Source organism: Cebus imitator, unplaced genomic scaffold (genome assembly GCF_001604975.1).
Source record: "Cebus imitator isolate Cc_AM_T3 unplaced genomic scaffold, Cebus_imitator-1.0 Scaffold261, whole genome shotgun sequence".
Taxonomy (NCBI): domain Eukaryota; kingdom Metazoa; phylum Chordata; class Mammalia; order Primates; family Cebidae; genus Cebus; species Cebus imitator.
In genome coordinates this window covers 1545066-1557129 of record NW_016107576.1, presented here as the reverse complement: position 1 = coordinate 1557129, position 12064 = coordinate 1545066, and the positions used below count along the sequence as shown (strand labels likewise).

Below are 12064 nucleotides of genomic sequence, written 5' to 3'. Positions count from 1 at the left end.
CCTAAAGTAATCTGTTTCTTAGCAATATTGGCAGAAAGCTGTTGAGAAACTGGCATGGAAAATGGTTGAATTTCAAAATAATTTTTGATTGGAGAATTGGAAAGCTAATTCATCCTAACACAATTATGACTTTTTTTTCCCTTATTAACATCCAGATACATATGTATCTTTTTTTTTTTTTTTTTTTTTTAAAGACAGGGTATTGCTGTGTTTCCCAGGCTGGAATGCAGTGGCACGATCACAGCTCACTGTAGCTTCTTGGCCTGGGAAATACTCGAACTTCCTGGCTCAAGCAGTCTTCCCACCTCGGCTTCCCTAGTATATGGGACTATAGCACACCACTGCACATGGTAATTTTTTGTATCTTTTGTAAACATGGGGTTTTGCCATGTTGTCCATGCTGGTCTTGACTCCTATCAGTCTCAGCCTCCCAAAGTAATGGGATAACAGTGAGTCACCATGATGTATATGTATCTTTTATCTAGTTGCAGTCATAGTGGACTTTATTTTTGGTTTTCCTATTTTCATTTGGTATCTTCATGTTGCATTGTTACATGTAGTGTAATATTATTGTTTCTCAAGCATTGTAGTACAGTATTTAACTGGTCGATGTGCCCTAATCGATTTGACTGTTTCCTTAATGTTAAGTGTTAATAGATTGTTTCCAGAGCTATTCAGTGATCTTCTCATAATATTTTTTGCTTCATTCAGATCAATTACCAGTATCATCACTTGGTTTTTATGGCTGGTAATTATTATTGTTAATTTCTATATTGTATTTTCTACAAAGTTTGCCAGTTTACAAGGCAACTAACAATTGGTTAGTTAATTCATTTATTCACTAAATACTGAGTTCCTATTATGTACCAGTTACTGTTCTAGGTGCTGAAGTAGTATGCCAGTTTCACTCAACTCTAGCCTAGTTCATAAATTTATATTTAAAGATTTTTATTTTGTACCTTATTTTTAAAGATAGAATGTGATTTGTAGAGTTGTAGTTTAATTTTAAGTAATTGTGGAATTTGGTAATATTTTGGTTCTTCGGTTTTTTATTTGGTTCTTTGGTTTTATGAAACCAAAGCATTTTGGTTTCATAAATTCAGTCTCATCTGCAGTAGAAGTTGCTATCATGTATAGTATTTCATTTTAATAATTAGTTAAGGACTTCAGTAAAAATTATTTACTTATGTAAAAAGAGTCAAATTTTAAATATGATAATTTATTAAATCTAAAGCAATTTAATATACTGGATAGCTTTTCTAGGCTGTGATGAAATAGACAAATTAATGTTTGTAGACTAAAGCAGGACTCTGATTAGAATGTTTTAGATTTGTAAGCCAGAATTGTGCTATAATTTTAGTACAAGGCGATGCTTTATCCAGTTTATCAAACACACCATTTTCTATTAGCTTTACTGGAAAAGCCCTGTAGGCATACTTAAAATAGTTTTTTTTCTCCATAAAGAAACTACTTATTTGTCATTAGGACACATAGGGGTGGAGGGAGAATATTAGTACTTTTTAAAGGTCATTTACTGATTTTTAAAATTAATAAACACTTATTTTTAATTGTGAAATGTTGTGTTACATACATTAGCTTTTGATGTGAGGTTATTAGATCTTCTTCTATAAGGAACAGTTAGACAAAGTTTGAAAAATTGAATTTTAAATAGTTGGGATAATGCAATAGTCTGCTTGAATGTGGTGATGAAGCTGACCTGAATTTCTAATAAAATCTCCCCATTGAAATGAATAAGGGAAGAATGTTTGCCCATGTGAGAGCTTGTTTAGTTGATGGTTTACAAAATAAGAATAAAAGTAGAAATTAAAACATATTGGTTTATAATGTATTTTTCTTTTTCTTTTTTAAGGTTCCGGGATCCTGGCTGCTACAAATAGTACTGAATTGGGAATTATAGGACCATCTTCTCCAAATCCTAGCCCTGTGAAAAAAGGCAGTTCAGTTAATTGGTCTTTGCCAGATAAAATAAAATCTCCACGAACTGTGAGGAAACTTTCCGTGAAAATGAAAAAGTTGCCAGAATTTAGCCGAAAGCTAAGCGTGAAGGGAACACTGAATTATATAAACAGTCCAGATAATATTCCTTCTTTGTCTAAATATAACTGTCGAGAAATTCATCATACTGATATTCTGCCCTCTGGAAACACAACCACGGCTGCTAAGAGAAATGTTATAAGCCGATACCATCTTGATACCAGTGTATCTTCTCAGCACAGCTACCAGAAGAAAAACTCTATGAGTTCTAAGTATTCCTGCAAAGGTGGTTACCTCAGTGATGGAGACTCACCTGAACTTATAACTAAAGCTAGCAAACATGGATCTGAAAACAAATTTGGAAAAGGAAAAGAAATAATTTCAAATAGTTGTAGCAAGAATGAAATAGACATTGATGCTTTTAGGCATTATAGCTTTTCTGATCAACCTAAGTGTTCACAGTACATATCTGGGCTCATGAGTGTACATTTCTATGGTGCTGAGGATTTAAAACCACCTCGGATAGATTCAAAAGATGTCTTTTGTGCAATTCAGGTAGATTCAGTAAACAAAGCTAGAACAGCTTTGCTCACGTGTCGAACAACATTTTTAGACATGGATCATACTTTCAACATAGAAATTGAAAATGCACAACATCTGAAACTAGTAGTATTCAGTTGGGAACCAACTCCAAGAAAAAATCGAGTTTGTTGTCATGGAACTGTTGTTCTTCCCACCTTATTTAGAGTGACAAAGACTCATCAGCTGGCTGTCAAACTTGAACCTAGAGGTCTTATTTATGTGAAAGTGACCCTTATGGAACAGTGGGAGAATTCTCTTCATGGACTAGATATAAACCAAGAACCAATAATATTTGGAGTTGATATTCGAAAAGTTGTAGAGAAAGAAAATCTAGGACTGATGGTGCCACTTCTGATACAGAAATGTATTATGGAAATTGAAAAGAGAGGCTGTCAGGTATTATCTCAGTATGGTTCTCTACTACTTCCTTTATTGATTGATTAATTGATTGTAAGTCTTGGGGGAAGGAATTAAAGGTAATGTAAAAAAATCAGATTTAGTTATTTTATACCATTCCTATTCTTTATTTTTATTCCATTACTTTTAGGGTGTAATTTATAACTTGACTCATGTTATCAATTATTGAGAATATGCTAAATGATTCCATAATTTATATTGCAACATAAAGCTTCATGGGTCTTGTAATTAGACACCGGGATTGCTTCAAAATGTCATTCCAAGGAAAAGTCAGATCTGATAACATAGGCAAAGGATATTAATCTGAGGTATAAGTAATTGTTTATACTAATTTTTGTGATACACATTAAGACTAAAAATTATTACACTGAATTATTTCTGCCTTAGTACTATCTGAATTTATAATATTGGTTAAAAAGATAAGTTAAAAGACAACATGAGTAAATATTATAAAATCAGAAATATTTAATAAACTTAGGCTTAACATGGAAACTATAGAAACAGTATAAGTTAATGGAATTTTGCATTAAGATGCAGAATACCTGGATTCTGGTTTCTCCTCCATTATTACTTAGCTGTGTCATGTTGGGCAAGTCATTTAATCTCTGTGGGTCTTACTTGCTTATATCTATAAAAATAGATGGAGTGGCCAGGCATGGTGGCTCATGCCTGTAATCTGGCACTTTGGGAGGCTGAAGCGGGCAGATCACCTGAGGTTAGGGGTTTGAGACCAGCCTGGCCAACATGGTGAAACCCATCTCTACTAAAAATACAAAAATTAGTGCAGCATGGTGGCTCATGCCTGTAATCCCAGCTACTCGAGAGGCTGAGGCAGGAGAATCGCTTGAACCCAGGAGGTGGAAGTTGCAGTGAGCCCATATATACTCCAGACTGGGTGCTATAAGTGAGAGTCTGTTGGAAAAAAAAAGAAAAAGAAAAAGAGAGATGGAGTGGCTTCCTGAAGCTAAGAACACATCTGAACTATTGAAACTTCCCCCTCTCCAGGCCCTCAGTGGGGTTGGATGAAACTTCTAACTCAAGACACATGATTCCGTGTCCAGTTTATATTGTCTTTGTGTGAGTAAGGCCTTTACTTTTCCAATCTAACTTTTGGTTAATTATTTTTCTTTCTTAAGATTGTTTTTTTCCTTTATCTTTTTTTCAGGCAGTGAGTATAGAGTTCAGAGATTATGCAAACTTAAGAGCTAATTATTAAACAGAAACTTTTATGGTTGAATATTAAAGTAAGTAACTCAAATGGCACTGTATTTTTAGTCTATTTTCTGAAATATTTAGAAACAGCAGGTATATAAAGACTGTTATCACCCTAAGTGCCAAGAAAACATTTTTAGCAATGCTTTTCATTTTTATTTAGAACTGTACTTTTAAAAGATGTTTTTGTTTTGTCTGCCCTGCTTCTATCTGTCCGTGACTTGGGCCCTACCCCCACCCCCAACAGAGAAAGGCTTATTGTGCTTGTATTTTACAGACTGGCATACTGCTTAAATTTTGTTTACCCTTTTAGTAATTATTCTTGTTTTGTTGTTTTCTTTTTGTAGCCATGAAAATAGGCTTTGATAGTGATTCAAAAATAGTTTGTGGCAGGGGTCTTTGCATCTTCCAAATGCTTTGAATGCTACTACTACCTGTCTCCTGCTTACAATGGGAAAAATTACTATGGAGATCATACTCATGGTCTGTCATTCATAGAGGCATTGAGCATGTACTTAAAGAGTTTGATTCAATAACTCAGCATCTGAAAGTAGGGATATATCCTAAAATATCTTTTCCTTGAAGTACCTGTATTAGATCTCCCTTTCTTTATTAATCTTTTAAAAAATTGTATTTGTGATTTCAACTTTTGAGGATAAAATATTCCATAAATTTATTGTGTATAAATAGTACTTCTTTTAAGTTGTTCTCAGCTCATCATCTTTTCAAGTTTAAGGGGATACATTGTTTTTATGGTACTTTATACACTTAAATGTGCTCATACCAGCAAGGTTATAAAATCAAGTTTGTTTCTTCTATTGTGGTAGCATTTCCTTTGACCCTGTTTAATATTTTAGTTTTATTTTCTGGACCATCTACATTTCTCCTGTGTCTTTCTTGAGATGATGTGACCAGCATAACTCATGCCATTCTCAATCTGAATGCATCATGAATGTGGTAAGAGTAGGAAATTAGAATTTTTTTCCTAGTATATTTCTTGGTTTCCCGTATTATCTTGATTCTTTTGAATGTAGCAGCACCTTGCATTATCATCTCTTGGAAATAGTTTTAGGTTCTTTACTATCTTTCAGTTAATACCTATAGCTTATCTCAAATATTTTAGATAATATTTCCCTGTAGCTATTATTGACACTTTCTCATATTGAGACCCACCTTCTAGATAGTGTATTCTATCAGTTGTTTAATAAGTAAGAAGAGATTAGTGTCATAAGTAAACCTGGAAATTTCATTTGTATACTTCTTATTCTAGATCATTTATTACATTTTACAGTGATTCCTAGTTCAAATTCTTGAGGATTACTTTTACTTTATTTCTCTCTTGAAGTAGTTTCTTTCTCCATAATTTTTCCTTCAATTCAAAGTGACTGAGCTTTCTAAATAGTCTTAGATGTAGACGTATGGCTGACAACCACTTATTCTCCTTAAGTTTTTTTGAAGGTTTATTCTTTCACAGAACTTTGATAGCTTAATCAGGCATGTTTTCTCTTTACAGATATCATGTTTATTTATTGTCAGTAAATTTACAGTGAATACCTTAGGACTTAATATTTTAGAATCTGTATAACTAACAGTGTTTAAAAACAAGTCTTTTCAATGTAGGTTGGTGGGATGGATAGTGTCTGTGCATCTTATATAAACTTTGAAGTAGAGGTTTTATTTTATGTTTAATGTATTATTTAAAATTTCCTCCATCACTTTATAATCAATTAATCTGACAACTTAAAAAAAAACCCTAGGTTTGCTTCTGTGTCTTCCTGAGAATCTTTTTTCTTAGAAAGCTTTATATCAATCGTATACTAGAACCATATTTCAGCTATATACTTATTTTAAGGATAAAAGAAACTCTGAGTCTTAAAGAGATTAAATAACTTGCCCAAATTCATGAAGCAAGGAGTGGGGCTTTATGACTCCAAAATCCTTGTTCAGTGTCTGTGCTGTACTGCTTCAGTCTAGAACAAAAGATGTGAAAGGGCGTATATTGTTGGGGTGTGGCGATCTTGATTGGGGATATAAAACTGAAAAGAAGGGATTGTGTTTTGCTTAAGATAGGTAGCCAGCATTACCTAACTCATAGTGTATTGTTTGAATTTAAATAAAAGAATAGGATATTTTTATTAAACTAGTCAACATAGTGTATAATGAGATTTTAAAAGGTATATTTGAGGTATTTTAAATTAAATCCCATCAGAACATATTTGATTGCAATGTTCATGTGATTTATAATGTACTTATATTTTCCCTTTATCAAGTTTACCATAATGTGGCCATAATTTTATTCCTAGGTAGTAGGCCTGTATCGATTATGTGGTTCGGCAGCAGTCAAGAAAGAACTTCGAGATGCTTTTGAGAGAGATAGCAAAGCTGTTGGTCTGTGTGAAAACCAGTACCCAGATATAAATGTAATAACAGGTAATAAATAGATTTTATTTTACGTACTCATTCTGGAAAGACTACATCTGCCAGAATGATAACTGAACTATGTTGGTAGCTGAAATTTAATTTGTTTTTATTCTGAAGTCTTTTCTTCCTTCACAAACATTACTTACTGTGTTATTTTATATGGGAAGGTATTAAGCTATGGTCCCTTGCCCTCAACAGCTGACATGATGAAGGGAAGTAAGACCTACTTTAAATTAGCTGTAGTAGCTAGCAGAAAGAAAAGGTACCTTCATAGAGGGATAAATAAAATGCCTTGGGAGTTGAGTTTGACTGGTGCTTAGGTGATATAGAGGGTATTGACTATCTGGTTAGAGAATTTAAATTTATTTACTAGCCAGAGGGGATCCATTAAAATTTTTTTGAGTAGGGGAGTGATATCATTAGAGATTGTTTTCAGGAATATTAATCTAGCAACACTATGTGATGGATGGAAGTTGGAAGAGACCAGAGGAAGGAAAACCAATTAGAAAGCCTTGGCAGTAGTCCAAGCAAAGAGGTAGTAAGAGCTAACGGGGCTTGTAGCAGTAGAAATAGGAAGGAGTAGAATTGAAAGGGGTCGGAGAAGGAGGAAGACCAGACAGATGTGACTTTGAGACCTGGTTGATTGAGTACCATTAGCAGAAGTAAGATAGTTTCAAAGAGAGCTATGGCTTTTGGTGGGGAAGACTGGAGAAAGTTTATGAATTGGGTTTTGGATATATAGAATTTGAAGTACTAGTAGGAGATCTAAATGGGCAGATCAAGCAAAGTTGAAACTGCTCATGTGCAGCTAAGAAGAGGATGCAGTAGAATTTGTGGAATCTCTTATTTACCTAAGTGGTGATTATAATTCAATGTATGGTATTGGAAATATACTTCTATTACCCCTGAAAGATGGGAGTGGAAAGAGGGTCATTGGCATATATATGTAGGTAAAGCCATAAAGTTTGAAAAGACAAGAATTTTAGGGGTCTCCAAACTTTGGAGGCAGGCAAAGAAAGAAGAAACACCTAAAGAGATAGAGAGGAAAGGAGTCAGAAAGTTTGGGAAATAAGAGATAACAGAGATTAAGCAAAGGTGTGATGCAGTCATTCTATGGAGAGATTATATAAGATGAGAAAAGAAAAGGGCCTTTGAATTTGGCCATTAAGAAATGGCTCATAAACTTATTGGTAATCTTCAGGAGCAACTGGTTTATAATAATTCCATATTTGTTTTTGTTGTTTTACTTTTTTTAATATTGAAGTTTTCAAGCATATGCAAAAGTAGAATACTGTGATAAATCCTCTCTGTTTATTGCCTGGTTTGCATAATATCAACACATGAACAGACTTGTCTCATTCATCCCCACATTTGATTCTTCTCAGCCCTGGATTATTTTGAGAAAATCTCAGATGTATCCTTTAATTTATAGATGCTTCAGTGTGTATCTCCAGATCTTCTGTGTATTTTGATAGCTCTTTCTCCTCTCTACTGACAGTTGCCATTTTTTTTTCTTGCTATAATGGGTTTATTTTTTTCTTACAGCTTGCTTTCTTATTTTTACTCACAATTAATTGTTTGGGTGAAAATTTGAGGAACATTCATCTTGTACATATTTAAGAAGATAATTTTGTTGCTGGAAATCTTTAAAGCTTACTTTTAGGATTGAGGCTTTCTGAGTAATTGAGGTTGCCACCCTTTGAGTGCTGAATGACTGTATTTTCATAGAGTATTTAATATGTAATTCTTGGATAACCCAAACTTTGATTCCAAGCATTTTAATACTAAGATAAAACAGTCACTTTTCTTCTTATATATTTTAGCAATCAGAAATAATGGTTCCTGGCTGGGCGCGGTGGTTCAGGCCTGTAATCCCAGCACTTTGGGAGGCTAAGGTGGGCAGATCATGAGGTCAGGAGTTCGAGACCAGTCTGGCCAAATGGTGAAACCCCATCTCTACTAAAAGCACAAAAAAATTAGCCGGGTGTGGTGGCACGTACCTGTAGTCCCAGCTACTCGGGAGGCTGAGGCAGAAGAATTGCCTGAACCCAGGAAAGGGAGGTTGCAGTGAGCCAAAATCGCACTACTGCACTCTAGCCTGGGCAACAGAGACTCCATCTCAAAATAATAATAATGGTTCCTTTTAATTTTTATAAAGGAAGAGGTGTATTTCTACAAAAAATTAAGATACCTGAAAAAAATGGAATATTCTTTACTTGTTAATTTGTAATTAACCAATCAGGAAAAGACTCATTTTATGAATCCATGAAAGAAAAGTTTTATAAATACAAAATTCCAGGAAAGTACACTCTATAAATAAAAATAGATATCATCTTGGTGAAGTTTGTCTTGTAAATAAAAATTATGTTAAACATGTATAATTTTAAAAGATGAAATGAAGAAAGGGTTCCTAGTTTTGGAAATTGGCAGCATATGCAGAAGATAGGAACAATAGGCCAATGAATGTTGGATTTAAGTAAAATTGAGAGTTTCTGTAATTTATAAATTGGATATTTTTTGGCTCTAGTCTTTGTACTTATTCCATCTGGGTAAAGCTGTTTCTCAGAAGAATTTTAGAGCTATTTGTTTTCTTAATAAAGCCAATAAAATGATTTAAGATTTATTTCCAAAATATCATTGGAATTGCATGACACAAGGTTATCATGACTCAAAATAAAGGGTATTGTTGATTTGAGGAGTTGGCCAGTGACAGTATTGCCTCACGTGTTTGTTCCTCATGAACTCACATTTCTGAGTAAACTTTGAAATAGAATTAATAGTTCAGTAGGTCTAAAAAATGAGAAATTAGTGAAGCGAGTGAGAGATTTTGTTCACAATTTAATGTGTTTTTAGTAGTTGGTTTGTCTGGAGCATGGAATGAAATACTCCAGACAAACCAGTCAAATACAAAATTTTAGGTATGAAGCTCATTCATAATTCTTTTATATTTGTTTGTTTTTTGAGAGGTTAGTCTCACTCTGTAGCCCAAGCTGGAGTGCAGTGGTGCAACCTCCGCCTCTGGGGCTCAAGTGATTCTCGTGCCACAGCCTCCTGAGTAGCTGAGACTACAGGCATGTGCCATCGTGCCCAGCTAATTTTTTATATTTTAGTAGAGACAGGGTTTCACCGTGTTGCCCAGGGTGGTCTTGAACTCCTGAGCTCAGGAGAGCCTCTCACTGCAGCCTCTTAAAGTGCTGGGATTACGGGCATGAGCCACCACACCCACCTATTCATAATTTTTTTATAGGGCTTATTACCAAAGAACAGAGAAGACTTTTTAAAAGCCAAATATTTATCATTTAGTAATTATTAAAAATAAGTCTTCTGAGGAGGATTACATGCGTCTAGCTACTGTAAAATAAATTTGATGTTAGTGCTACATAATCTGTATCTAGGTCTAGTATCTGAAAGTTCATTTGACCATGACTTTTTCTGATTTTAATCCCACATAGTCATTTTTATCCTATCTGCCTTTCAGGGAAAATTTGATCAGAATATAAGTAAATGATCTTTAAAACATTAATATTTTTCTTTTTTATACATACTATACATTTTCTTATTATACCTATTCTTATATGTTCTCTGACCTCTGACACATTAACTTACAAACTGTTTCTGTTTTCCTTCACCTGGATTGCATATAGATGTCAAAACTGTGTAAGCACCAAGGAATGCAAAACATTGAGGAATGGTCATAGACTTAGCAACCCACATATACTGAGATTGTTTATGAGAGCCATTTGGTCTGAGTAACATGTATAGGGTATGAGTAAAGTAGGTGGTAAGGCCTGAAAGAGTAAGTGAGGTAAGGTCGGGGTAGGTTAGTGGATTAAAAAAATTAATTTGTAGCTCTACCTTCAGGAAATGTAAGTGATTCAGCATTCACACCTACCTAATTAACTGTATCTTTACTATCTATATAAGTTGTATATGTGAGAGAATGATTCTCATGTTTGTGTATGTGCATATTCAGTCTTCTGGTTCATAGGTCCTAAATGCTTTTGTATTTATTTAGGCTTGTTTTAAAGCCCAGGATATGGTCCTTTGTGGTGAATGTTCCATTTCAGCTCTAGAAAAGAATGTGTATTCTGGTGGTTTGGGCTGGACTGTGCCATAACTATCAATAAAGTCAAGTTAATTAATAATGTCCCAGTCTTCTACATCTTTGTTTTCCTTCTACTCGCTGAAAGGAGTATTGAAGTCTTCAATTATAATTGTGGCTTTTCTCTATTTTTTTCTTCAAACTGTTTCTGTTTCCACCCCTCCTACCCACTGACACTACTTTGCCTTTGAAGATTTCAATTAAACATGTATTAGGCCACCTTAAGTTATGGGACAGCTCACTGATAATGTTTTGGGGGTTTTTTTGTTTTTTTTTGTTTGTTTGTTTGTTTTTTCAGTTTTTTTCCTACTTTGTTTCATTTTAGATTATTTCTATTGCTATATCTTCAAGTTATATTAGTCTTGTCTTCTGATTCTATTTTCATTCATTGCATTTTTAGTTTCAGACATCCTAGTTTTCACTACTAGAAGTTTGATATGGGTTTGTTTTTTCGGTACTTTCTACACAGAAAGTAGAATATGTTTTGTCTTTATTCTAGCTTCTTGAACATATGAAATACAGTTATAATAAGTGTTTTCATGTCCTTGTCTACTAATTCTATTGTGTATGTCTTTTCTGGGTTGGTTTCAGTTGATTTTAACTCCTCATTATAGGTTATATTTGTCTCCTTTATATGTCTGGTAATTTTTTACTGGACATCAAATGTGAGTTTTACTTTCTTGGGTGCTGGATATTTCTGTATTTCTATATTTATAGCTGTGGTTTGGCATGCAAGTACGTTACTTGCAAGAGTTTTTAGTCTTGCTTCTAAGCTTTATTAGGCAGAATGTGAACTGCTTTTAAATAAGGCCCTTCTTTGTCTATTTCTTTGATTCACTACTGAAGCAAAACTCTTCTATATGCTGTGTACTTATATTAGCTTTCTATGACTGCCATAACAAAATGCCACAAACTTGGTGGCTAAAACAACAAATTTATTTTCCTGCAGTTCCGGAGGCTAGAAGTTCAGAATCAAAGCACAAGGCCCTGCTCCCTCTGATACCTGCAGGGGAATCTTTCCTTGCATCTTCCCAGTTCTGGTGGTTTGCTGGCAACCTCTGACAACCCTTTCTTTGTCTGTAGATGCATGACTCCAATCCTCCATCTAAACATGGCATTCACCCTGTGTTTCTTCATATCATCTACTTTCTGTGTGTCTTTCTCTGTGTCCCCCATTTTATAAGGACATGTTATTTTGTAGTAGGGCCCACCCTAATGACTTCATTTAACTTGATTGCCTCTGTAAAGACTCTTTCCAAATAAGGTCACATTCTGAGGTACTGGGAGTTCAGACTTCAACATGTTTTGTTTTGTTTTGTTTTGTTTTTGATGGTG

The 12064-nt window shown here is 34.3% G+C and overlaps 1 protein-coding gene across 3 annotated transcripts in view; it reads left to right on the top strand.

Annotated features, from left to right (window-relative positions):
• SYDE2 (synapse defective Rho GTPase homolog 2) overlaps positions 1 to 12064 on the top strand; it is a 46030-nt gene that overhangs the window by 17042 nt on the left and 16924 nt on the right. For all 3 annotated transcript variants that reach the window (XM_017499839.2, XM_037728285.1, XM_017499840.2), the window contains exons 3-4: positions 1871 to 2973; positions 6510 to 6636. In XM_017499839.2, coding sequence (XP_017355328.2) covers positions 1871 to 2973; positions 6510 to 6636 — 1230 coding nt within the window. The remainder of the gene's footprint in view (positions 1 to 1870; positions 2974 to 6509; positions 6637 to 12064) is intronic.